This window comes from Elgaria multicarinata, chromosome 3, assembly GCF_023053635.1.
Source record: "Elgaria multicarinata webbii isolate HBS135686 ecotype San Diego chromosome 3, rElgMul1.1.pri, whole genome shotgun sequence".
In the NCBI taxonomy this organism is placed as follows: Eukaryota; Metazoa; Chordata; class Lepidosauria; order Squamata; family Anguidae; genus Elgaria; species Elgaria multicarinata.
In genome coordinates this window covers 1,372,831-1,396,263 of record NC_086173.1, presented here as the reverse complement: position 1 = coordinate 1,396,263, position 23,433 = coordinate 1,372,831, and the positions used below count along the sequence as shown (strand labels likewise).

Genomic DNA, 23,433 nt, shown 5'->3' with positions numbered 1-23,433 from the left:
TCCCCAACGCTTGTCCCCTTTCAGTCTAGAGCCAGCTTGTCTACCTGTACTGGCTGTCGTGGGTATAGGATATGCACGTTGCAGTCAATTTGCATAGGGCTGATAATGGCAAACCTTACTCTGCAAAATCAGGAGGTAAAGATCATATATTGGATTCAGTGAACGTAAACAGCAGTGCGTTTGTCTGTCTTGTGCACATAGAACAACCTGCCTAAGAGCAGGGTGGCTGGAATCCCATTGCCAATCTCACCTGAAGTAAACCGGCTGTGTGCATCTACAATTAAAGTCAACTCTACTTGTTTCAGGAATGACATGAAGACGGAGGCACAACATAGTGATGGCCACGAGTTACTCAGCTTAATGTCTGCATTGCTCTTGCAGTGGAAAGGAACATGGTCTTTTGCACTCACCACTTAAACCCCTGTGAAACAGGCTGAGTTATTAGGACTGTCCCTTGGGGTGTCTTGATGGCAGCGGGTTGGGGCCACATCCCTCAAAATCCCCACACTTTCCATCCCCTGGGGTAGCGTCAGGTAATCCTGAAGCACAGCAGGGAGCGCGGGGTTTCTGGTTGCCCACCCGAGGACTGGGTGCCCACCCTGCTGCCCTCTTCCTAGTGGAAGGCGACCAGTCATGGCCACGCCTCTGCTGTGACTCCGGAGTGAGGCTTTGGGGCTGTCTTGAGCGTCCTCGTCTCACTCTGGAGAAAAAAGTTGGCGTAAGTCCCCAACTTTTTTGCTCCGCAACTTTGGTGGAAAGCCCCGATATGGGTGCACAATTGCAGCTGCATCGTATAATAGACACAGCGCCACTGTGCACCCATCCCAGGGCTTTCCAAGCGTTTAGACAGTGCCCCAGTCTCCACTTGATAAATCTGTCCAGGACAGCTGTTCCACAATAGTATTGAGACCAAGGCAGTGCAGGCTGAGGGACTACAGAGACGGCCCGCTCGAGTTTGATTGCACATGGAAGAACTGCAAGGGAAGAGCAGGAGTAGGAATACACTTGATTTTAGGGTCTTTGTGGCGGTGATGGAGGGGTCCCTAAACGCACCAGGGCCAGATGTGCCTCTCTGGGGATGTATCCAGACTTCGCTCTGTTCTACTGCAGCCTTCATCAACCTGGTGTCCTCCAGATGTGTTGGATTGCAACTCCCATCATTCTCAGCCTGCAAGGGAAAGATGGGAGTTGCAGTTCAACACATCTGAAGAGCACTAGGTTAGGGAAGGCTGTTCTAAGGTGTGGTGACATCACTGCAGTACACCAGCAGCATCCCTCTGCCCCTTCTTGGTTTCCGCTCTGCTGTCTCTTTATTCCATCCCCTTTTGGGTCCTGGTCCCCATGTTTCCCCACCAAAAAAGTGACTAATGAATGCAACCTAATTCTTTTGGTGGGAGGTACAAAGGTGGGGATGAAGCATTCCAGTGCAGTTATGTGCCAGAGTAGGCAGAAGCAGCACCCGCTCTGCGAGAGTAGGTGGAAGGAGGCAGGATTAGCTAAACCTTAAACCAAGGTGTTTGTGAGGTGTGCTCCTCTCAGTGGTACTGGGCAGTGGCAGTGGTGGTCACATGTTCGAAACCAGGGTGAAGCCATGATGCAAGTGTGCATCTCAGGGCGGAGGCTGCTCATGCTCTCCCTTTCACAGTGGTCCCGGGGCCTGCTTACACCAGTGGTGCTTCCAGGCAGACCAGCTCCCAGCCTCCCATCAAAAGGCGCTGTGCAGCTACTCCACAACAGACTGTTGTTATTAGAAGGAGGAGGAGGCGGCGGCAGCAGCAGCAGCAGTGGGAAAACATGGGAGCATTACAAATGAAAGGCAACCATGTCTACCCCTACTCCCAGCCACCCCCGGCAGAATTCCTTGTTTGAGGCAGGGCGGTTGCACAGCAAAAGCCTCACCTGGAAGCAGCCAGCGATGAGCTCTTATTCCCCATCCCCTGTGGCAGGAAATGGACCATAGTTTGCAAGAGAGTTGAATGGGGTGTCATAAAGCCATCATTGCTGATAGCACACGTCCTCATTTCCTTTGTTCCGTTATTGTCTTTGGCCAAAGCACACGACTTTGCACGAGTTGTCCGATGGCAGATAATCGTGGAGAGAAACAAGTCTGCCTGTCATGAAAAATGGGGACTGAAAGTTCACTGAAAGCTCCATCCGACGAGCATTTTATTGCACACTCGTTCCTGGGCACTCCTCACGGATTCCTCAGAGGTAGCTCACATGGCGTCATCTGCCTCTCACACACCTTCCGCCCCTTCTGGCCTTCCTTGCGCTGCAAGAAAAACCAGAAAAACTACGAAATATTTTTTAAACCGGTTGCTGCGCTCTCCTGTGTGTGGAAGAAGCCACATGTTCACAACGAGGGACTGAATGGCCCTCGTGCACCTTGTTTACTTCCTGTTTGAAAACAGGAAGTAACTAAATGTCCACGGGGAAACGACGGTAGCCAGCGTTACCCAGCGTTTCTTCTTCCAAGGTGTGATGGAGCTTTAAGGCTGCCTTATCCTGGTCCATCAAGTTCTGCAGTGTCTACTCTGACTGGCAGCAGCCCAGGATCTCAGGAAGGGATTTTTCCAGCCCTGCTACCCTTTCAACTGGAAGTGCTGGGGACTGGACCTTGGACCTTCTGCATGCCAAACAGGTGATCCAACACAGAACTGTGGTCCACCTCTCCTATCTCATTAATTTGAATAAGCAGCTGTCTCCAACCATAGTGTGTCCCAAAGGAAGGCTGTTATTTTATCTCTGTGGAGGCTTAGAATTCCTTTGCTACAATCCCCTTACATCCGTCATATATAAAACCTGCCCAATGGTGATGGTTCCTTTTACTTTTAAAACAGCAGAGGGATTTTCGCAGTGTTGAATAGGTCTAAGGTCTGCCTAAGCCCAGGCAGCTGCTCCCTTGCCTTATAGCTTCTCCTCTTGGCTGCCTCTTCCACGTCCCTATCTAAGATGGCTCAAAATCATCCATGCTGCCACCTGGTGCTAGAAGTTTATATGTACTGAACTGAATTCATTTACCAGCACCGTTGCCTGCAGAACAACAGTATAAAGTATTGCTGTACGCGTATAGTTTTGTAGCACATTCCTGATCCAGCTGCACCATTGGTCAGATTGCAATAGATAAATGTGTCACTAATGGGCAAAGCGACTGATGAAAATGTGATGCCTAGGATTAGGGAAACAACAACCCACTGGGCTGTTCTCTTCCATGGGAAAGTCCCACTATATGAATGGGAGTTGTGCAAGAGCACTTGTTGTTGATTCGTTCAGTCGCTTCCGACTCTTCGTGACTTCATGGACCAGCCCACGGCAGAGCTTTCTGTCGGCCGTCGTCACCCCCAGCTCCCCCAAGGTCAAGTCTGTCACCTCCAGAATATCATCCATCCATCTTGCCCTTGGTCGGCCCCTCCTCCTTTTGCCTTCCGCTTTCCCTAGCATCAGCCTCTTCTCCAGGGTATCCTGTGTTCTCATTATGTGGCCAAAGTACTTCAGTTTTGCCTTTAATACCATTCCCTCAAGTGAGCAGTCTGGCTTTATTTCCTGGAGTATGGACTGGTTGGATCTTCTTGCAGTCCACGGCACTCTCAGAACTTTCCTCCAACACCACAGTTCAAAAGCATCTATCTTCCTTCGCTCAGCTTTCCTTATGGTCCAGCTCTCGCAGCCATAGGTTCCTACGGAGAATACCATTGCTTTAACTATGCGGACCTTTGTTGTCAGTGTGGTGTCTCTGCTCTTAACTATTTTATCGAGATTTGTCGTTGCTCTCCTCCCAAGAAGTCAACGTCTTCTGATTTCCTGGCTGCAGTCAGCGTCTGCAGTAATCTTTGCGCCCAGGAATACAAAGTCTGTCACTGCCTCCACGTTTTCTCCCTCTATTTGCCAGTTATCGATCAAGCTGGTGCAATCAAGGTAGTGCAAGAGCACTACCGCTCCATAATTCACTTCAGTACAGCTTGCCTATGAGAACCTCCCAGTGAGTTGTACTACGGGGCCATATCTGTGCTGGCTGTTTTGTGCAAGGGAATGCTGACTGCGAACGGCATTGGCTCTGCTGCAGGGCCCACACCCGTCCAAGTCAGTCTGCACCTGAATAGGAGGGAATGAACGTTAGAATACCGCAATGCTGGAATAAACTGCACTTGACTTGAAGTGGGGCAGATATTGCTGCTGCCCCTCGTTTTGGGCACAAACTGCCCTCAGCTGTCTCCAGAAGTGAAGAAAATCAAATTAATTGTGGTGTGATTGTTTTTCATTTGTCCAGTTAATAAGAGCAGGGGGAAAAATAACTGTCCCACTGAAACAAAAGTAGGAAAGACAGAATTGTGGTGCCATCCATGGAACATGGCACAGGGGGAAAATAGTAGGGAGAAAAGTGTTTCCAAAAGATAACATGGAATAATTCTGACCTAGGGTGGCCACCAGGAGTTGTCATTTTTGATGCAGTCACTGGTTTTGTGAATGCTGTGACATGTGTCAACGTTGTGCCTTACAAAACACCTGCTTGCTCAACCCATGGTTTCACAATTTCCCTTAAGGCAGCCTTTCTCAACCTGGGGCACTCCAGATGTGTTGGACTACAACTCCCAGAATGCCCCAGCCAGCTCTGGGAGATGCAGTCCAACACATCTGGAGTGCCCCAGGTTGAGAACCACTGCCTTAAGGGGATGAGCTGCAAATTTGGCACACACCAGGTGGCCGAGACAAGACGTTAATTACTCATGATGGCTATAGGGTGCCACGATGTTTATGTGATTTTTGCCTTCCAATCCCATATATTTATAGAGGAGTATTCCCTTTTAGAAAGCAGCACAGCATATATGTCACTTGATTTCCCTCAGCACTTGAGAACCGTTGACTGCATGTTTGAATGCTTTCTACTGAAACTCTATTGGTGGCAGCTTATTCACACATGTATTCATTAGATGCTACAACCAGTGAATGATGAACATGCATATGTGAACAAGCCTGTAGTTACTAAATGGGTAGGCTAGTTCATCAATAGGGCAGCTGACCTTTTTAAGGAAAAGCCTTGAAGGCCTTTAGCAGCAGTCTGATGGGCAGAAATTAAACAGGTGAAGCTTATCCCAGCACTTTATGTCTGTGCAAGGAAAAGCTTTAACCCCTATATTTTTGCACAATGTCTGGTTGCTATTAAAGCCACAGATGCAGATCTGGTAAAACAAAAACACAAACAGGAAAACCAATTCATAATGATAAAAAATAGCTACTTGCTTTAAAAAAAGAAAGAAAGAAATGTCCATACTATGGGAAGTTGCTATACATCAGTTGTTAGAGGCACATATATAATAGATTTAAATCTGTTCTGAATACCAAATATAAGATCAAATGTAACACATATGAATGTATTTCATAGTTATTGGACAAAATATTCCTTTATAAAATTCACATTCACACATTTTGAGAGAATGCAAGATATTTCTTGTGCTGCTTCACTGTCATACTTTATGCAGGGTCATGGAGTAGAATTTCTAGAAAAGAGCACTACATAAACTTTATATTGTTTTGAATGCATACATAACATTTTAAAAGACAAATTGAGTACCTGTTGCTCTTTTATGTGTTCTGGTTTTGATCTCTTTTTATTTCTTCAAGGTCTGCTGAACAACTTCCTTCTTAGCAAAAAATAGTTATTTGTAAGACCTTTTCACAGAATGAGAAGAACAAAAATAAATGCAAACTTGCACAAAAGAAATGCAAAACAACAAGAAGGAATGCAGAAAAAGAATTCAAGGAACATGTCACTTATAACATTATGACCAACAATAACAAAAACATATTTAAATGCAACAGAAACAGGAAACTACTAGGGAGGAAGGTCAACCACTGGATGACAAAGGAGTTAAAGCAGTACCAAAGGAGGATAAGGAGATTGCAGAGAAGCCAAATGAATTATTGGCATCCATCCTCACTGCAGATGTTGGACAGGTAGCTGTGCTTGAACTGACATTTTCAGGAAGGGAGTCTGAGGAAATGAGACAAATAGTTGTGATGAGGTGGAAGTTCTGGATCTTATTGACAAATTGAAAACAAATCACCAGGTCCAGATGATATTCATATAAGAACTCTGAAAGAACTCAGACGTGAAATTGCTGAACTTCTGACAAAAATGTATAACATGTCCCTTAGTTTGGCCTCTGTACCAGGGGACTTGAAAGTGGCCCAGGGGACGTTGAGCTTAGGGGGGAAAGGCAAGAATGGGGGAACATGACATTACAGTACTGGGGAAAATGTGGGAGGGGGGAGGGGGAGGGCATATAGAATAATGCAGGGTTTGGAGTACGTGGATAGGGAGACATTTTTCTCCCTCTCATAATACAAAAACACAGTGAGCACTCGTTGAAGTTGAGTGGTGGAGTTTCAGGACAGACAAAAGGAAGTACTTCACACAGGCAACACGTGTTCTTTCACTGAGCTATGGCCACTACATGGGAATCTTGTAGTCATGCTGCTGAGGTTAGATGTGAATGTGCGTTTGCTGAATTTGTCTTATGTCAAAGGGCAATGGAGGCTGTAGCTGAATGCGGAACGCTTTTAGGCATCTGCTGGTGAAGACGAACAGGCCTTGCTGCAGGCTGCATCCTGCTTCAAACCACATCCTCCTTGACACTTGTGCAGCAAGAACTTGTGACCTTCAGTTGCCCCTCCACCACCAATCCCAGAGCATGGACCTGATCAACTGGGCCAAAGAATGTCCCAGTGATTAATAAACACCCAATTCTGAGGACAGAAATATCTGTTCTTGAGAGGGCTGAGGGGAGAGATGGATTTCATTAAGGCAGGGCTATGTTTTAGACCTTACATTATTCATTCCCAGAAGCACCTCTAGCTCAGGCCAGCAAAATGGTGCTACACACTGGTATAAACATTTAAATGGAGTTCTGTATGCATGCCCAAGGCATACATGACTTTGCTTCTAAGACAAAGTGTACTATAGGTTTGCCCAACCCAGTGGGGTGTCAGCCTTGTTTGTTTCAGAATGCCTTGTTGTGACATCTGAATCCAGCATCATTTCCTCAGTGTGGTTTGTTAACTATGCACAAACCAACCTGAGAACTCATGGCTTGTTGCTGAGTTGCTCAATGTAGCTTGTTTCCAGAGTGGCTTGTTATTATGTGCGAACTTGACATGTTGGCTGGTCCATGGCTTTTTGGAAAGCGCTACAGAGATCCACCTGGCAGAAGCAACGAAAATCTCTTTTCAACTTTGGGGAGATTTGTGCAAATTGAACTTTATTTTTTAAGTTATTTTAACTTTTGGGGAGATTTCTGCAAATTAGCTAAAGCACAGTAAAGCACTCATTAGCAGTGTAGGCTGCTGAGGTTGTCCCACAATGGCCCATAGGAGATATGGCAGCACAAGGACTAAAGGGGAAACAAGCCATAGCAAGATGCAGTGGTGTAGCTTAGTGAATCAACAGCCAACTCACTACAGCTTATGCTCAGGATGGCTTATCACACCATGCGAACCGGCCTGACAGAGCAAGCTGATTGAGGGTAGTCTCAGTTGCTCCTGGGCGCTGCCCCTGGTAAATCACTGGGCACTATTGTGTCCCTCTTTTTGCCTTTTGGTAATACTTTATTGAAGTGTTAGTGTCAGTTGATAGAGCTGTCATTCTTCAGGTTAACCTCTTCTCCTGGGGGGATTCCACACGTCGTACTGAGGGCGCTTCCATGCGCCCCCAAAGCGATCGTGTAGCTTGCCTGGGAAGAGATGAGGAAGAGGCGTCCTTGCCGCCGCCACCACCCACCTACCTCCTCACCGGCCGGGTCGGAGAGCTTGGCGGAAGAAGGCGGGGTGGAGAGCCCGCCTTCTTCGGCTGAGGGTAGGTGGGTGGTGGCGGCGGCAGCAGCGGCGGCAAGGACGCCTCTTCCTCGTCTCTCCTCCAGGCAAGCTACGCGATCGCTTTGGGGGCGCACTGGGGGCGCATGGAAGCGCCCTCAGTACGACGTGTGGAATCCCCCCTGGTCTCTAACAGTTACATCTCTAAGTAGAAGGATGATGGAGTTTGCTTCTAGTGCACATGCATATAAGTACCTGTAGAACCTTCAGCAATGTGCAATAGTGATGGTGTGAGGGCACTGAACAGAGATCCTGGGTATGAAAATCAGTGTGCTACAACTATATTTTAACAGTGACAGGTTGAACTGTATGCAAATAGGCAAAACTTGGTGGTTAAACACCGTAGGAGTTGCTGAAGGATGGAGGAACAGGCGGTTCTGGAGCATGACATGGTGGGGGAAGGGCTAGACCTATATGTGGCGTGAAGACCCAAGTTACATCAAGCGTGAAGGGCTGCACAAGGGCAGAAGGCTGTGCCTGCCCCCTTAAAGCTCACCGTGACGACAGCCAGGAAGGATCAGCTCCCTATTTCTTTACACGCTTGCACACCAGGCTTTACACACAGCCTCCATTCAGACTCGACAACAGCTGCATTCTTTGTATTCCGTTATCTTTGTACGGAACAGGGCAACCCGCTTATTAACTGGTGCCAGTTGCAGGGAGCCATTGCACCCGTTCCGAAGGAGCTCCACCCGTTTCTAGTGAATTTCTGGACCCAATTCAAGGTGCCCTTTAAACCCTTTAAGCCTCAAACCCTCTAAGGGTGATTCCAAACAAGGCTTTCATTGTGCATTTGGCCTGCCTCATGCACACAATTTTACATGTGGTGGTGGGTCCAGAGGTTGTTTTCCATTTATAACCCTCCTGGTTCCCCCCCCCCTATTTTCTCTGTCTTTCTTACCACACACACAAAAACCATTAAGGAGTGAACGATGGAATAGTTCTGCAATGCGTTTTGGCTGGTAGTGCTAGGAGCATCCTCGGTCTTGTATGTATACATTTCAGATGGCCTTTCCCATATATACTCTGCCTTGTGCTCTGGACATCAGAGGCGGTTCATCTCTGGGTGTCCTGGATTTTGGAAGTAAGACCGTTAAGTGCAAGAGATGGGGCTTTTTCACTTCATGCCTTCTCTGACAAATTTGCCAGACACACTTTTCGTGGCAAAAGCCTACTGGGCCTTTGAGGCAAACTGGGTGATCTGCTTGTTTTTACTTTGCTGCTGGTTTTTATTATTTGAAATTGGGATATTCTACGATACATCGTTATTTTACTGGTTGCACAGAAGGCTTGCATTGGGCCAGAATACTGGGAATATAAATTTGAAAAATAGAAAAGAATGAAGACCTATATCAGAGTACAAAATGAAACATCATCATCATGCCGTAGAGCAGAGTTTGCAGCAACTTGCAATCAGTTTCAGCGTCTGCCTTTAGCAAGCAGAGAAAGTTTAACCACGAGGTTTTCACTTTAGGGGAAAGGAAGTGAATATTCAGATGTGGCTACGAAAAAAAATTGACCAACTGAAGCTGATGGCGCGCAATTCAAAATGAGATTTCTGAGCAAAGAGGTGAGTGGAAAACAAACAGTTATTTATAACCACATCAACTTCCTGTTGATTAAAACAGCCGACCTGCCCCCACTCCCAAGGCTTGGCTAAAATTTTGCTTTCAGATATCTATCCCTGTTCTGTGTTTCTTTTGACTGAATCGTCAGCAAGGACTGATGGTTTGAGGGATATTTTAAGACAATGTCCATCAAATACAAACATTACTTAATTTATTTACACTTGATTACTTGCTGACAGAGCAATTCTAAAGGTGAGGGGCACCTCCAAATCCCTGCCAGTTCATGCTGGCCGGAGTGGGGTGGGGGTTAGTTTTACCAGCCTTTTTAATCTGACACATCTTTATATTTTGGAATTTCCCACCCCCATTGAAATCAAAGTGCAGGCAGTCTCCCCCGCCCCCGGTCAATCTCATCCCGAAGGATACCTCCACCCTGTTGTAACCATCTCTAGCAAATACATCTGGGAGTTAGGAGTGCACTGTGAATATTCAACTGGCTCCATTGTAGAGGATTACATTAGAAGTAAGAACTCTATTCAATACCACATGATTCAGTTTGGCCCCCAATTTGGTGATTTGGAAAACAGACCAGTTCACCTTAGACTGATTTGGAGCTGCCCGATTCAGTTCAGGGCCATTCAGAAATCTGAAGCTTCAAGTTTCAGGATATCAAACAAATAGCTATCGTAGAACTAGACAAACAAACCTGTGAGCAGATGAAACCTGCCAAATATCAGGCAAATAGGTCCATTGGTTTTTGTGCTAAATGCCATTGCATTTGGGAAGAATATTGCAGACACAATTGCCCCTGCTGATGGGATCAAGCCTGCCAGGTTTCAGATGAATAAGTTCAGAGTATTTTGTGCAAGAGCTGCCTTTACACTTGGGAGATTTCCAAAAAAGGATGAACACAGACCCTTTGGTGCTTTGTGGGCCAATGTTATGAAAATGGTGCTGCGGCCCCTAGCTAAGAAACGGCAACATTTGAGTATGATTGGTATTTTTGTGGAAGAAAAGGCTTCAAATATGGGCGGGGTGGGTGGGTTTCCACTCCCTCCTATGATTTATTTTTTCGGCAATTTGAATGAAAATGGTATAAATCATAGCAGTGACCCTAGGTAGGAAATTTGCAAAGTTTCAGAAGGATAGCTGTAGGGGCTAGGGCAGGGCTAGGGAGTGGGATCCCCACGGGCACAATGCCTCTTCAAGCACCTTCCTTGGTGCCGGCCACGGTGCCCCACCCCTCCCAGTTCCTTGCCCGCAGCTGGGATTGCTTTGAAATACTGTGTCGATACTGAAAACTGTGTGTTCAAAGAAGTTGTTTAGCAGATTGGGGTTCAACCCTACCTGTGCCTTGTATTCCACGTTTGGGGCAGGTTGCTTGTCCTTCGCCATGCCTCCCATGGCATTTTGTGGTAGTGCTCAGGGCAGTTTTCACATCTAAATGTGCTCATGGCCCCCAAATGTTGCCTACTCCTGGGCTAGGGCATTAGGATCAATGAAAAGGAGTAAAGGCTCTCCCCCCCGCCAACCTGCTCAGTTGACACAGAAAGTGAAATAGGACATGGGTGAGTGGTGGCTGATGCAGAGCATAAAGTGGCAGAGGCTGAAGGACTGGAACACCCAGCATTTTCCAGACAAGTACCTAATGCTACACCCTCCCAGATCCCACAGACTCCACCAAACCCCTTTTGACATTCCTGTTCCTGAGAGAAAGAACGAGTAAAGAGCATTGAACCCCAGAGCACTCCTGCGATATATTATCTCCACATCCCTGCCCAAGCCACACCCCTCTTCTCCACCCCTCCCTCTCCATTTTCCTAATGTGGAGAGCTTGAGGAGAAATGTATTCATTTTTGCAGACACCATGTAAGCCAATGCGGTGAGGTGGCCAGAGTGTTGGATGGGGAATCAGGAGATCTGGGTTCTAGTTCCCACTTGGCCATCGAAGCTCGCTGAGTGACTTTGGGCCAGTCACGGACTCTCAACCCAACCTACCTCACAGGGTTGTTGTTGTGAGGATAAAATGGGGAAGAGCAGGATTATGTACACCGCCTTGGGTTCCTTTAGGAGAAAAATGGGCAGAATATAAATGCAATAAATAAATAAATAAAGTCTCTCTAAATCTTGAATCGCTCACAAAGTTTTGAGAGGGTTCAGATTCAATCTGATTCGGAGGAGCCCCACTTTGTTTTGGCAATAATTACACTAACCTGTCTTGTAGGACTATGCTAAGAATAACTGAGATCATGTATGCGACGTTCTTTTATTTATTTATTTATTTTAAAGCAGGCAAGGAATCACAATGGGGCTTAGACATCGCCAAATCAGGGGCAAGATTAGTCCCACAGCTATCTGCCAGAGCCAGTCCCCAGAGAAAGACGCAGGGCAAGCCCTAGAATCCTTGCAGGATGAAACCTCAGGAAACTCAACTGGGCCAAGGGCTCAGGGCACCGTCACGTGAATCTTAGTCTATCGCTCATCGGCAATGCACAAGAAGAGCTACGGGTTCAGATGGGGACAGCCTGCCTTGCTGGAAAGACCTAACCAGCATCCTTGTTACCTGCTGAGGTGCAAACCAGGCGTTATTTTAATAGCTAACTGCATTGGGGATTATAAGAAAAAGTTAAAATTAGGGGTGTGCACGGACCCCCCGCTCCGCTTCACTTGCAGATCCGCCATTTTCCGGATCGGGCCGCTCCGCCCTGCCCCCGCTCCGCCCACTTCCGCTCCGCTCCGCTCGGAGCTCTGGATCCGGATCCGGAGCTCCGTTTCCCCCCCCCCCATAGGCTTGCATTGAAAGCTAAAAAATTATACAACTTTTTTTCTGTTCAAGTTAGAAACCTCATGTTTGGCACCATGACACCTCATGGGGATATACACACGCACGCCAAGTTTCAAAGCAATCCCATCATCCCCTGATTTTTGGCGAATTTTTGAAAATCGGGCACCCCACACACAACATCCCTGCGAGGTGGGCAGGGGAGGAGGGAGGGAAGGCAAGCAGGCATGCAGCTGGCATTTCTGGGGGCATAAGGAAGTGAGCCAAGGATAAGCCAGTAATGCATATAAAAAGGAATAAATCAATAAATAAACAAAGGAGGGGTGGAATTAAAAGCAGCAGTGTTGCTCAATAAACAGCAAGAAGAATTTTTTTAAAAAGGCTATATCTGTCTTTTACCAGCAATAGGGGGACGTGCCCGGGGGAGGGGGAAGTAGCTGCCAGTTCAAGACACTGACAGCCACAGCTCTGAGAAGAAGTAAAACGCTCACTTCAACTCATAACAGGCATTGCTCCACCACTGAAAAGTCACCATTCACTTCAACTCATGATAGGCATTGCTCCACCATTTTACTCTCTTTGGAAGGCTCTAATGGCCTTCCAGTGCAGGAGAGAGTGGGGGCACGTCCACGATGAGATGCCCTAGGGGAGCTCATCCCCTTGCACCACATCTATTCAGTTGTTCACCAAGGTTAGGGTGGGGAGCAGTGCTGTGTTTCTATCTCTTATTCTTGGCTTAGTATATGATTTCAGGTTGTGTTTGTGCATTTGGTGGGGCTACTGTGTTAAAAAACACGGGGAAAAGCCCGTTCAGATGAAGAAAGAGAAGTTTCCCAGAATCCCAAGTTACCTGTTTTGCCTATGCCCTCCTCCAACTTTGGGATCATCATGACCGGGAGCTGACTCTGCCCCTCAGCCCTTTGAAAAAGGTATTTTTCCCGCCAATTTTTTAAAAACTTCTAGCGCGCGACCCGTACGACGCAGAAAGTTGAGAGTAGTCTCAAAATGACCCCCATCCACGACTCTCTGTGCACAAGAATTTTCAGAACGATAGCTTAAACCCCCCCCAGTTATCCCCGATTCTTTCCCTCAATGCAATCCTATGGGCGAAAAGCCGAAAACGCCGTTTGAGCCGCGCGGTTGACCCGATTTTCACAAAAATATAGCACGCGACCCAGACAACGCAGAGAGGTGAGAGTGGTCTCAAAATGACCCCCATCCACGACTCTCTGAGCACAAGAATTTCTAGAACGATAGCTTCAAAAACAACCTAGTTATGCGCGATTATTTGCCGCAATGCAATCCTATGGCGAAATGTTTTCAAGATGGCGACCGGAGCGCTCCGCCTGAACTAGGAGCTCCGAAAAATGGGCGCTTCTCTTCGCCTTGCTTCTAGGGGGTCCGCGGTCCGCTCCTACTCCGCCTCTGGGTAAGGCGGAGCAGGCCAATCCGCTACTGCTTCTACGCTCCTAATCGGAGCGGATCACACCCCTAGTTAAAATACCATCTGTGGGATGGTGGTGCTTTTCAATGGGATTTCAGTCCATGGGGAGGTTTAACCCTTCCCACCCAGTTCCGATCATGACAAATCCTAGAAAATCATGAAAAATCGAAATTTCTCAATGGAGAGCGATATACAAATATTCTAAATAAATAAATAAATCCACCCCCTCCGACAAGCAGCTATAAGGACTCACAGCCACAGGAGGGAGTTAATTCTTCCCTTCCTGCATGCTGCAGTGCCATTGGAAATCACCCCCACCCACGTGCACCTGGTATTAATTTTTTCCATACCCCAGGCATGGTGAACAACTACACTAACATCTGATTTGGTCCTTCTCAGAGGCTGGAACTCCTGAAGAAAATCCTGCTTGTAATTGCCAGGTTCTATTATTCCAGAAGCACTTGAAGGCACTGGCACTAAGAAGGTCAGAAGAGACCAGCCCAAAGGGGAAATCCTGATATACCACCTAATACAAAGCCATCCTTAAGGTGGAAATCAGAAAAGCAAGTCACTAGTAGCATGTAGTGCAGCTGTTTGCGACTAGCTACTGTGCTGGTGGTGCCTTATGTACTTGTGATTTATTGTGGCCTGCTCTTCCATATGCAAAATAAGCTGACTCCATCCAATGAATTATAACGTCTATTGGAACCCTAGCTGGGACACAATAACAGCCACAGAACAGCTTTTGGGGAATACTGGAAATAAAACTAAGGCACCTGAGTCTTCTGCTGTAATCAATGGCTATCTTGGTCTACCTACATTTTATTCTAATTAATTGGCAGCTATATTTCTTAGTGGAGGAGGGGACTGATAAAATTGGGGGCCAAGCAGCCAATTGGGCTCAAGCATGGGTGCCCAGATCAACAGTGATCTGTATAGCTCCACCCCAGACAAGCTGACTCCTAAGGGGGTGTTGAGAATGGGGTGGGGATACTCACTCACCGTACTTCTCATTTCTGTATGTCAAGTTGAAGGGCTATTCAGACACAGCATAGGAGCTTGGCGACTCAAAGAAACCCCCCACAGTCATGGACAGGTAAATGGGCAGTTTCTGCCCCTGTGCATAATTACTAACATCCAGAACATAATTGGTATGAACTTGCTCTGTGAACGGCTCTCTTTTTCCCCATCTGACTCAGATGGCTTCTTCTTATCGCTTTCACTAACTAATCGCGTGATGCTGTCACGTTGAGCCTCTCTCTTTCTGACCAATATTTTCTCTCATTATTGTTTTTTGTCATTTCCCCAGTAATCAATCAATCTCTCTTTCTCTCTCTCTCTCTCTCTCTCTCATATATACGTAATCTGTTTGCTTAGATGATGTCTATATATCCTTTGTTCGTCTTTCATTCCATCCATTCTTCAAAGTAAGGTATAGATTATTATCCTTGTTGTTATTATTATTACCCTCAATATACCTGCTGTGTTACAGGATAACATAAGCAAAAGAGACAGGAACCTGCCCCATGGACAGATAGGAGGGAAAGGTAGGAAAGAGAGAAGAGAAGATGGTGAAAAGGGGATAAATGTACACAAATTTAGTTACACATACTTAAAGCACAATCATATGTACAATGGGCTTACTCCCAGTTAAGTGTGCATAGGTTAGCTGCCCTAGGCTTTCATTGCAATGCCTTTTTTCTTGTATTAAGATAATTAGACAAGTGGACAGGAGTGTTCTGTGTAATTACATGTTCCTACTTGAAGAACAGTTGCTCCAATAAAGAGAACAAATGCAGTATCTTTATGAGTTTGTATCTTTTATTTCAGAATAGCCAGCTAGTAACTTTCTATTGATGGAATGGATCTAACTGCAGAGCTTTAAAATCTGAACTATTCATCTGCCTGTCTGTGTCTTAATATTTTTGACTCAAAATTTGTCTCACAATGGGACTCCAAAGCAGCTTATTAAAATTCAAAACTTGAAAGATAATAAAATTTAAATAGAAAAAATAATTTTAAAACAAATTTTAAACTAACTTAAGTATTGCTGTCTTCATCTGATTGGTCTTACATTAAATTTGCCTTCCAGTCTCTCTAGTGATTTTGTGGTTATCCTTAGATTCCTCAATTAAGACACAGATACATCAATTAAGGTTCCTCAACCAAAATTTTCAAAACGCATAACAATATGTTTCATAAAACATTTCAATCTGTGTATTGTGAAATTTTCCTTCACCATTGAGAATTGTAATTTGCATTGTATGCACCTCTGCTGTTTGCTGTCTTTAAATAAAACATGTGAGAGATACATGCCATAGGCTACGTCTGCAGCAACCACAAAAATGTTTCTCATTTTGTGCAGTCTGTCACTGAAAATAGTGTAAGGTACAATTTGGGTTATTCCACCTCATTCTGCAATCTGCCTCCAGTCAGGGCTCTAGTTCCTGGATTCCCCCACCCTCTGAAAAGTATCACTTTAGTAAAGAGTCAAAAATGTTCCTTGATCAATCTGGACAGATGTGAAAGTTAAAAATGTATTAAAGTGTTATAGAATCATAGAATAGTAGAGTCAGAAGGAGCCTATAAGGCCATCGAGTCTTAGAGCAGTACGGCAATGTTAGAGCAGTACAACAATGGAATCAGTTACCTAGGGAGGTGGTGGGCTCTCCCACACTAGAGGCCTTCAAGAGGCAGCTGGACAAGCATCTGTCAGGGATGCTTTAGGGTGGATTCCTGCATTGAGCAGGGGTTGGACTCGATGACCTTGTAGGCCGCTTCCAACTCTGCGATTCTATGATATGATTCTAGGAGTCCAACCCCCTGCTCAATGCAGGAATCCACCCTAAACCATCCCTGACAGATGCTTGTCCAGCTGCCTCTTGAAGGCCTCTAGTGTGGGAGAGCCCACAACCTCCCTAGGTAACTGATTCCACCGTCGCACTGCTCTAACAGTCAGGAAGTTTTTCCTGATATCCAGCCGGAATCTGGCTTCCTTTAACTTGAGCCTGTTATTCCGTGTCCTGCACTCTGGGAGGATCGAGAAGAGATCCTGGCCCTCTTCTGTGTCACAACCTTTCAGGTATTTGAAGCCTTTCCATGAGTAACCTGGACAAATGTCTCATGATATCTCATTTCCCAACTATTGTTCTATCCTTCCTCATTTAGAGAAACCTGGGGGGTGTCTATACACTACTACTTTGTAGTTGATTCCCTCAAGACCCCGCAGCATTGCTGCGGCGAGGTGGGAACAATAAATTCGGCCGGCCGGAGGGAACGCCGGCAGCCATTCAGTTTGTCAAGCCGACGCCTTGCCCCGCATTCCCATGCTTATCCTGGACTTTGGATCTGCCCCCAGCAATGCCCACTGGCTTAACCCACACCAAGGCCACCCTTGACAGATGGAGAAACAACTTGGTGACCTTGGAACAACTAAAAAAAAAAAAACATGGTAAAATGACACCACCGTTTTGGGGGTAAAAGCCCCCGAGTGGCTGCGAGTGGGCAGCTGTGTCATGCAAACAGCACCAAGCCAGCGCACAGCCAAGATGAGATAGATAGGCCATATAGGCACCGCCCTGTAACCTTTCATATCCAGGATAATGGAAGCTCTGGGTGCAATCCATCCAAAGCTAATCACTTACAAGTCCATTTATTTCAACAGGAGGGAGATAAACACGAGCATACCCTTAGAGTGTAGGAAGAAGCAATCTTATTTCCCCTAGACAGTGTCGGGTGCGGGGGGGGGCATAGGGTATTTTGGATTCCTGGATCCGAGGTTGGAGACCTCAGATATAGAATCAGGGCTGCCTTCCTTCTCCTCCTTGCAGCCGACGTGGAGAGAACTGCCTCTCCAGGACTGCAAAAGCAACCTCGGAGAGGCGGTAAAGGGGGTGTTCCTGTGAGCGGGGAGGGGAGGAGACTGGAGGGGCCAGCTGAGGAAGTGTCCCCTCTCCAGCCTCCTTCCCTTCCCCTCTGCAGCGCCCCAGGTAGATCCCGCCCTTTCCCTGGGATAACTGGGACGGCTTTAATCCCGACTTTTCCCACGGTCTTGGGATCGCCCTGATACCGTGGGACACGTGGGCAGCCGTCCCAGCTCCTCGTGAGTAAACGCAAGGAGCCAGGAACAGGGCATGGGGCACGGAGCTCTTCAGGAGCTCTGTGCCCATCAGGGGGAGGAGCTGGATCTCTTTTTAAAAAACCCCAAGCCTTACCTTTTCGATGGCCATAGAGATGTACAAATCAGCAGGATTTGAGCTCCTCAAGTTTCTCTGATTTCCCCCTCAAAACGTGTTCTGACTCCATATCAGATTCTATTTTTTCTGCACATTTTTCCAAACGTACCCATCAACTGTATGCATTTTCGAAATGTACGCATTTTCTCTCCTTGAGCTAGAGCTGTGGGGAGTTGTAGGCTGATGGGAGTTGGAGAGCCAGAAGTTGCCCATCTGTGGACTAAAGAATGCTTTTGCACATTTTTCAAATGTACACATTTTTGTTGTGCGAATTGCATCACGAGCTTGGAAATGGATGGATTTCAAACCGTAGATTGAATCTGTGTCCAGTTCTGGGAGTTGCGAGCTAGATAAATTCTGGTGAAAAACGAACTGAAACTAATTTCTCACTCGTCCCTTTCTGGCTGTCCATGCAAGGTTTCTAAAATGAGGTTAAAATAGCTGGCTGAGTTCTCACTGCAACCGAGAAAGAAGGTGACGATGCGCTGGGATTATTTTTAACCCATTCATTCCTGTTTTGCATTGCCTTTGCAGGGTGGTGAGCATTTTGCTTCATCGAGCACAGTTGTTCATGGCTTGTTATACTCGTCACATGCCTGCTAGCCTGTTAGCAGATATCAAAGTTTCTTCCCTTTAAGTCATACAATCTTTTAAAACAACTTTTCCCCACTCTCTGATGTGATTAAAAGGAAAAGAAAAGAAAGAAAATAACGTTTCCTGATTTTCAGGGCATTATCCAGATATGCCAACTGAAGGGCTAGTATAGCAGCATTTCGCAACTTGGCTCCCTGCAATATGTTTTGGACTTCCAACTCCCATCAGTCACAGCCAATGTGGCACTGTCGTCCAAAACATCTGGTGGGCACCAGTTTGGGGAATTTTTGAATGCCACTGCCACCATGTAATATCCACTGGTGCGTCTCCTCTGATATGGTGGTGGAACAAAGATGGGGGCAAAGATATGGAGGCAGAACATCTAGGACAGGGTAGAGTTGTGGGCAGGACAGGAGAAGAGGACACACCCTGTATCCTACACTTTTCAAGTCCATGGTGGCACAACTTCACAACAAGTCCTGGATCTGGCATAAGGAACTATCTCCCCCCAATGAGTCCAATCAATGAGTCCAATCTCCCCACCCCATGAGCCAAGACAACCACCTGCAATGTCCTCCTTTTCCATATCCTTTTTGATACTGCCAACCAAGCACAAAGGCCCCTCACCTCACTGAGGCTGTAGGGCAGGATCAGCTTGCCGTTCACAGTCACCGTTTTTCTTTTCGTCAAAACTTCCACTAAGATTTCGCGTTTCACCGCACCACCTTCATACTTGAATATGTTCTGTTAATACTTTTGACACCTGTGTTCTCCCGCAGTCTCCTAATGAAACAGAAGAAATTCCTCTACAACTTCAAGAACTTGCGCTGGGCCAAAGGCCGTCATGAAACATACCTTTGCTACGTGGTGAAACGTCGGAACAGTGCCACATCCTGCTCTCTGGATTTTGGATATCTGCGCAATAAGGTAGAACACGAGTGAGGCTCTTGTGAACAGCCCATTCATAGCCTTACCAACCTGCCAATGGAGGTCTCTGTGCCTACGTATGCCATCTTGTCCATAATTTTATTAAATCACCCAGTTTAGGGTCAGTTCTACTAATATCCTAGTGGTGTGATTGTCATTTCTGCATGAACACTTCCAATATTTCAATACACACAACATACACACAACAAACATACACACACACACACACACACACAGCTGTGCAAAAGTCTTAGGCCACCCAAGAAAATTATGATTTAAGTTATTTATCCCAACGTTAAGTATTTATTTGATCAGAAAAAACACTATATAACATTAGAATAAATACAAATAAACATTAATACAATTAAAAAAGTTACAAGAATTCCTTGCATTTTCCAAAAAGTTATTGATATCTTGTGAAATGGCTAGAAGAACACAGGTTTGTTTCCCAAACTTCTCCTCAAGGCGCCCCGGCTATTCCATGTATGGTTTCATTTCATGTACTCTATTTGTTAAATTCCACCAGCAGCACACCAGATTCAACTTCATAAGTTACTGATTAGCTGAAACAGGTGTGCTGGTGGTGGAATGAATGGCTGGGGTGCCTTGAGGAGAGGTTTGGAAATGGCTTTGCTAACATAGTTTGATAGACATAAAATCATAGTTTATCATCAACAAGGCAATTCTCAGTGAGCAATAGCCTGCCTAACCAGAATTTCAAGATGTGATATTCAAGCTGTCATAATTTTTTTAAAAAGAAATTGGGCAGGTTGATGGCAGAAAATGCAGTGGAAGACCCAAAAAACTGTCTGCATCTCTGATGAACAGTACCTGATGGTCTCTACCTTGAGGGACAGAAGGAAATCCAGTGAATTAACCACTACATTACACTAGCATGGAAATAGCAACCACGTAACTAATGTAAGCTCAGCTCTGGACGTTAAGTCCTCGTAAATCCATGCATTATTCTACTTGAATCAATGTATTGATTTTCCCTCACTTAACCATGCACCTCTATTACGCATTCTTCCAGTTCCATGGCCAATTATCCCTATACTTGCTCAACGTCTCCATCTACAAACTGGTTAATACAATTTACAGAATCAAATGACAAAATTTTTACCTGGACAGAGATGGGAAGTTGCATGTTGGAATGATATCTCAATCTCTGTTCATACATATGTAATGTTCAACTAATCTTCCGACACACTACTTTTCTGTGTGCCCAGAGGGTTTTGGTGTAGGTGGGTGGGAGATCATTCATCTATGCAACTCCTAACCTAGAGCTTGAAACGGTACAGTCCAGGAAAACCTTTGATTCTGCTGATTGTATTATAAACTAGCTGATATACTCGGCATTGCCCAGGTCCCTGAATATCGTGTATCTGATAAATAACAAATATCTCTGTAACTTATTCATCTTTAAGTTGGTAGGAGATTTTTATTTTGGCATGGATCATAAGGAAGCAGCACTGTGTAGCTTCAAAGGTTGAACACACAGTCCTGAAAAATAGATTTTTTTCAGGACTAAGTGTTTTCTCACAATGGCCGGTAAGTCTGGCCTCCCAAGGTATGCTGGGAGTTGTAGGCATAAGCCTATGTTTTTTGGTGAAATCCTTTAAAAATACATAAACCTCCAAATTTTGTGGTTTTCCATTTTTCTGGCACATTGTACAGCTAGACCTATCAGCGCAACAAATATCAAGTTTCTAACTCATCTGGAAGTGGGTAAACGTTTCCGGACATACATTCCACACACATACTTTCCGCTTTATCGGTAGAGACTAGCCCTAACACTTATTTGTAGACTGACCAACCCACTCCTGGAGGTGGGGAACTTCTAGCCCTGTCTTATGTTTTATCATGGCCTCAGTTCTTATACCTGTAAACTCACCCCTATGCTCTGATCATTCATTTGTCCATCAGCCGTATCTTGGTCCTACTCTCCATCCTTCTATGTCACTGCTTCAGTCAGGTTGCCATGTCGAAGTTCTCTTTCTGCGTTACATTTCCACTTGGGATCTGGATCCAAGGCACTGCTATCGGATCACCTGGTTCACGTCTTGGAGCCCCTGTTACGACTGTGCCCGGCATGTGGCTGACTTCTTGAGTGCTTATCCTAACCTAACTCTGCGCATCTTTGCTGCCCGCCTGTACTTCTGTGAGGAGCGCAATGCTGAGCCCGAAGGGCTACGACGTCTCCACCGTGCAGGAGCTCAGATTGCCATCATGACTTTCAAAGGTGAGACGAGGCAGAGTGTTGGATCTAAGAGACAGAAGCAGATATAGGAAGGGGAAGAGGGAGAGACAGGCAGTCAGATAAAGAAAGGTACAGTCATATATTGAAGATAAGGAATTAGCAACATTACAGACTTAAACTGGATTAGTAATACTCTTTCCCTCTCTCCCAGGGAGCCTGGGGACTGTAGTTTCCAGTATTCATTGGGAGCAGCTATGACAGTTAAAGCAATATAAAACGGAAGCCAATTTGATATGTAGATATGTGTTAAGATGCCAAAGTGAATTGGAATCTTCCATGTCCCCCTTTGTTAGATTACTTTTATTGCTGGAACACCTTTGTAGAGAACCGCAAGAAGACCTTCAAAGCTTGGGATGGGCTTCATGAAAATTCTGTGCGTCTTGCCAGAAAACTCCGTCGTATTCTTTTGGTGAGGCACCGCTTGCCCCTTCTCCCTAGAGTGTTTTCTTATTTCTCCCCCTCTCTTTTTCATCTTCTTTTTCCTTTGTTTTCTCTCCCACCCCTACTCCTGCTATTCTGTTTCTCTTCAACGCATTCTTCGGACTCACTAGCTCCCATTTCACAGTGACTCTTTTCCTCCCCTGACCTCTTCACTTTTCCTTCACCTTTTTTTTCTTCTTCTCCTCATTCACCCTAATTTTTCCCTACAATCCCAGCTTTCCCTATATTTCCATTTTTTCTGCTCCCCCTCCTTTAATTCTTTTGTCTGGCTTTCTTCCTCTTGTGTAGAAATGTAAAATTTCCAGAAATTTTGAAGCCATGGAAAAAAACCCCATTTTTCCAGTGGTGGTGGTGGTGGGAGGTTTCAGAAAGAAATGGAATTTTTGGGGGAAATTGCCAAAACTGCAATATTAGCACTTTTTACAGATTGAAAGTCATTTTTGTTACTTTAGGAACATAAAATGTAATTATGTACAAGTTGGTTTGGCACAACATTATCACATTTGGTATATTAAAAGTATAGTGTATTCAAACAATTATTGCAAATTGAATTTACTTTTTAATTTTTTTTTAACAAATGGAGCTACAAGTTCCTGAACTGTAAGGAACCTCTTTGGTTTTGCCAGTTTATGAGGAGCAGGCAAAAAGTAATTAAAAATACCCCCACACATAGAAGAAACCATCAACTTTAGTAATAAAGAAAACGATTTCTGTCTCTGCTAGTCCTCCACAGTGTCAAGCAGACATAACGCACCCATTCCCATAAAAAGAACTGAGAAAAAAAAGGGGGAGACCAAGATTCAATGAATATGCATGGAATTTAATCAGAGTCCTTTCCTGAGCTATAGCCATCACTATCAATTTCAGACTCTGCTTCAATGGCAGTGCTGCCTCCTAGAGGCAGAAATGCATCTTGCTCTTGCATTTGAGTGTTATAGCCTCAGTTTGCAACCTAGGACTTGCTTGCTCTGAGTGCACAGAAATTATAATAATATGATATTGTACATAGTTTTTAGAAATCATTTGGAGAAGTAAATATCTGAACACCTTGTCTTAAACATTGTATTCATCATGCTAAAATAAAACATTCCATAATTCTTTTTTTCATTTCCCCCCATTTTTCAGGAAAAAAAGGCTTCAGGAAAAAACATTCCCCCTTGAATTTTTCCAGTTCCCCCCCACCAGGCCTTCACATCTCTACTCTTGTGTCCCTAAAACAATTGCTCCCTGAAAATCTGACCACTAATTCCTTTTTTCCACAGCCACTTTATGAGGTTGATGACCTGCGAGATGCCTTCCGAATCCTTGGACTTTAA

At 45.4% G+C, this 23,433-nt stretch overlaps 1 protein-coding gene across 1 annotated transcript; it reads left to right on the top strand.

Annotated features, from left to right (window-relative positions):
• The first annotated feature begins 10,998 nt into the window (after positions 1-10,998).
• On the top strand, positions 10,999-23,433 carry AICDA (activation induced cytidine deaminase). Its single transcript, XM_063123620.1, has 5 exons — positions 10,999-11,002; positions 19,193-19,416; positions 21,388-21,658; positions 21,970-22,085; positions 23,380-23,433. Exons 1-5 carry the CDS (start codon positions 10,999-11,001, stop codon positions 23,431-23,433), a joined length of 669 nt encoding a protein of 222 aa, XP_062979690.1.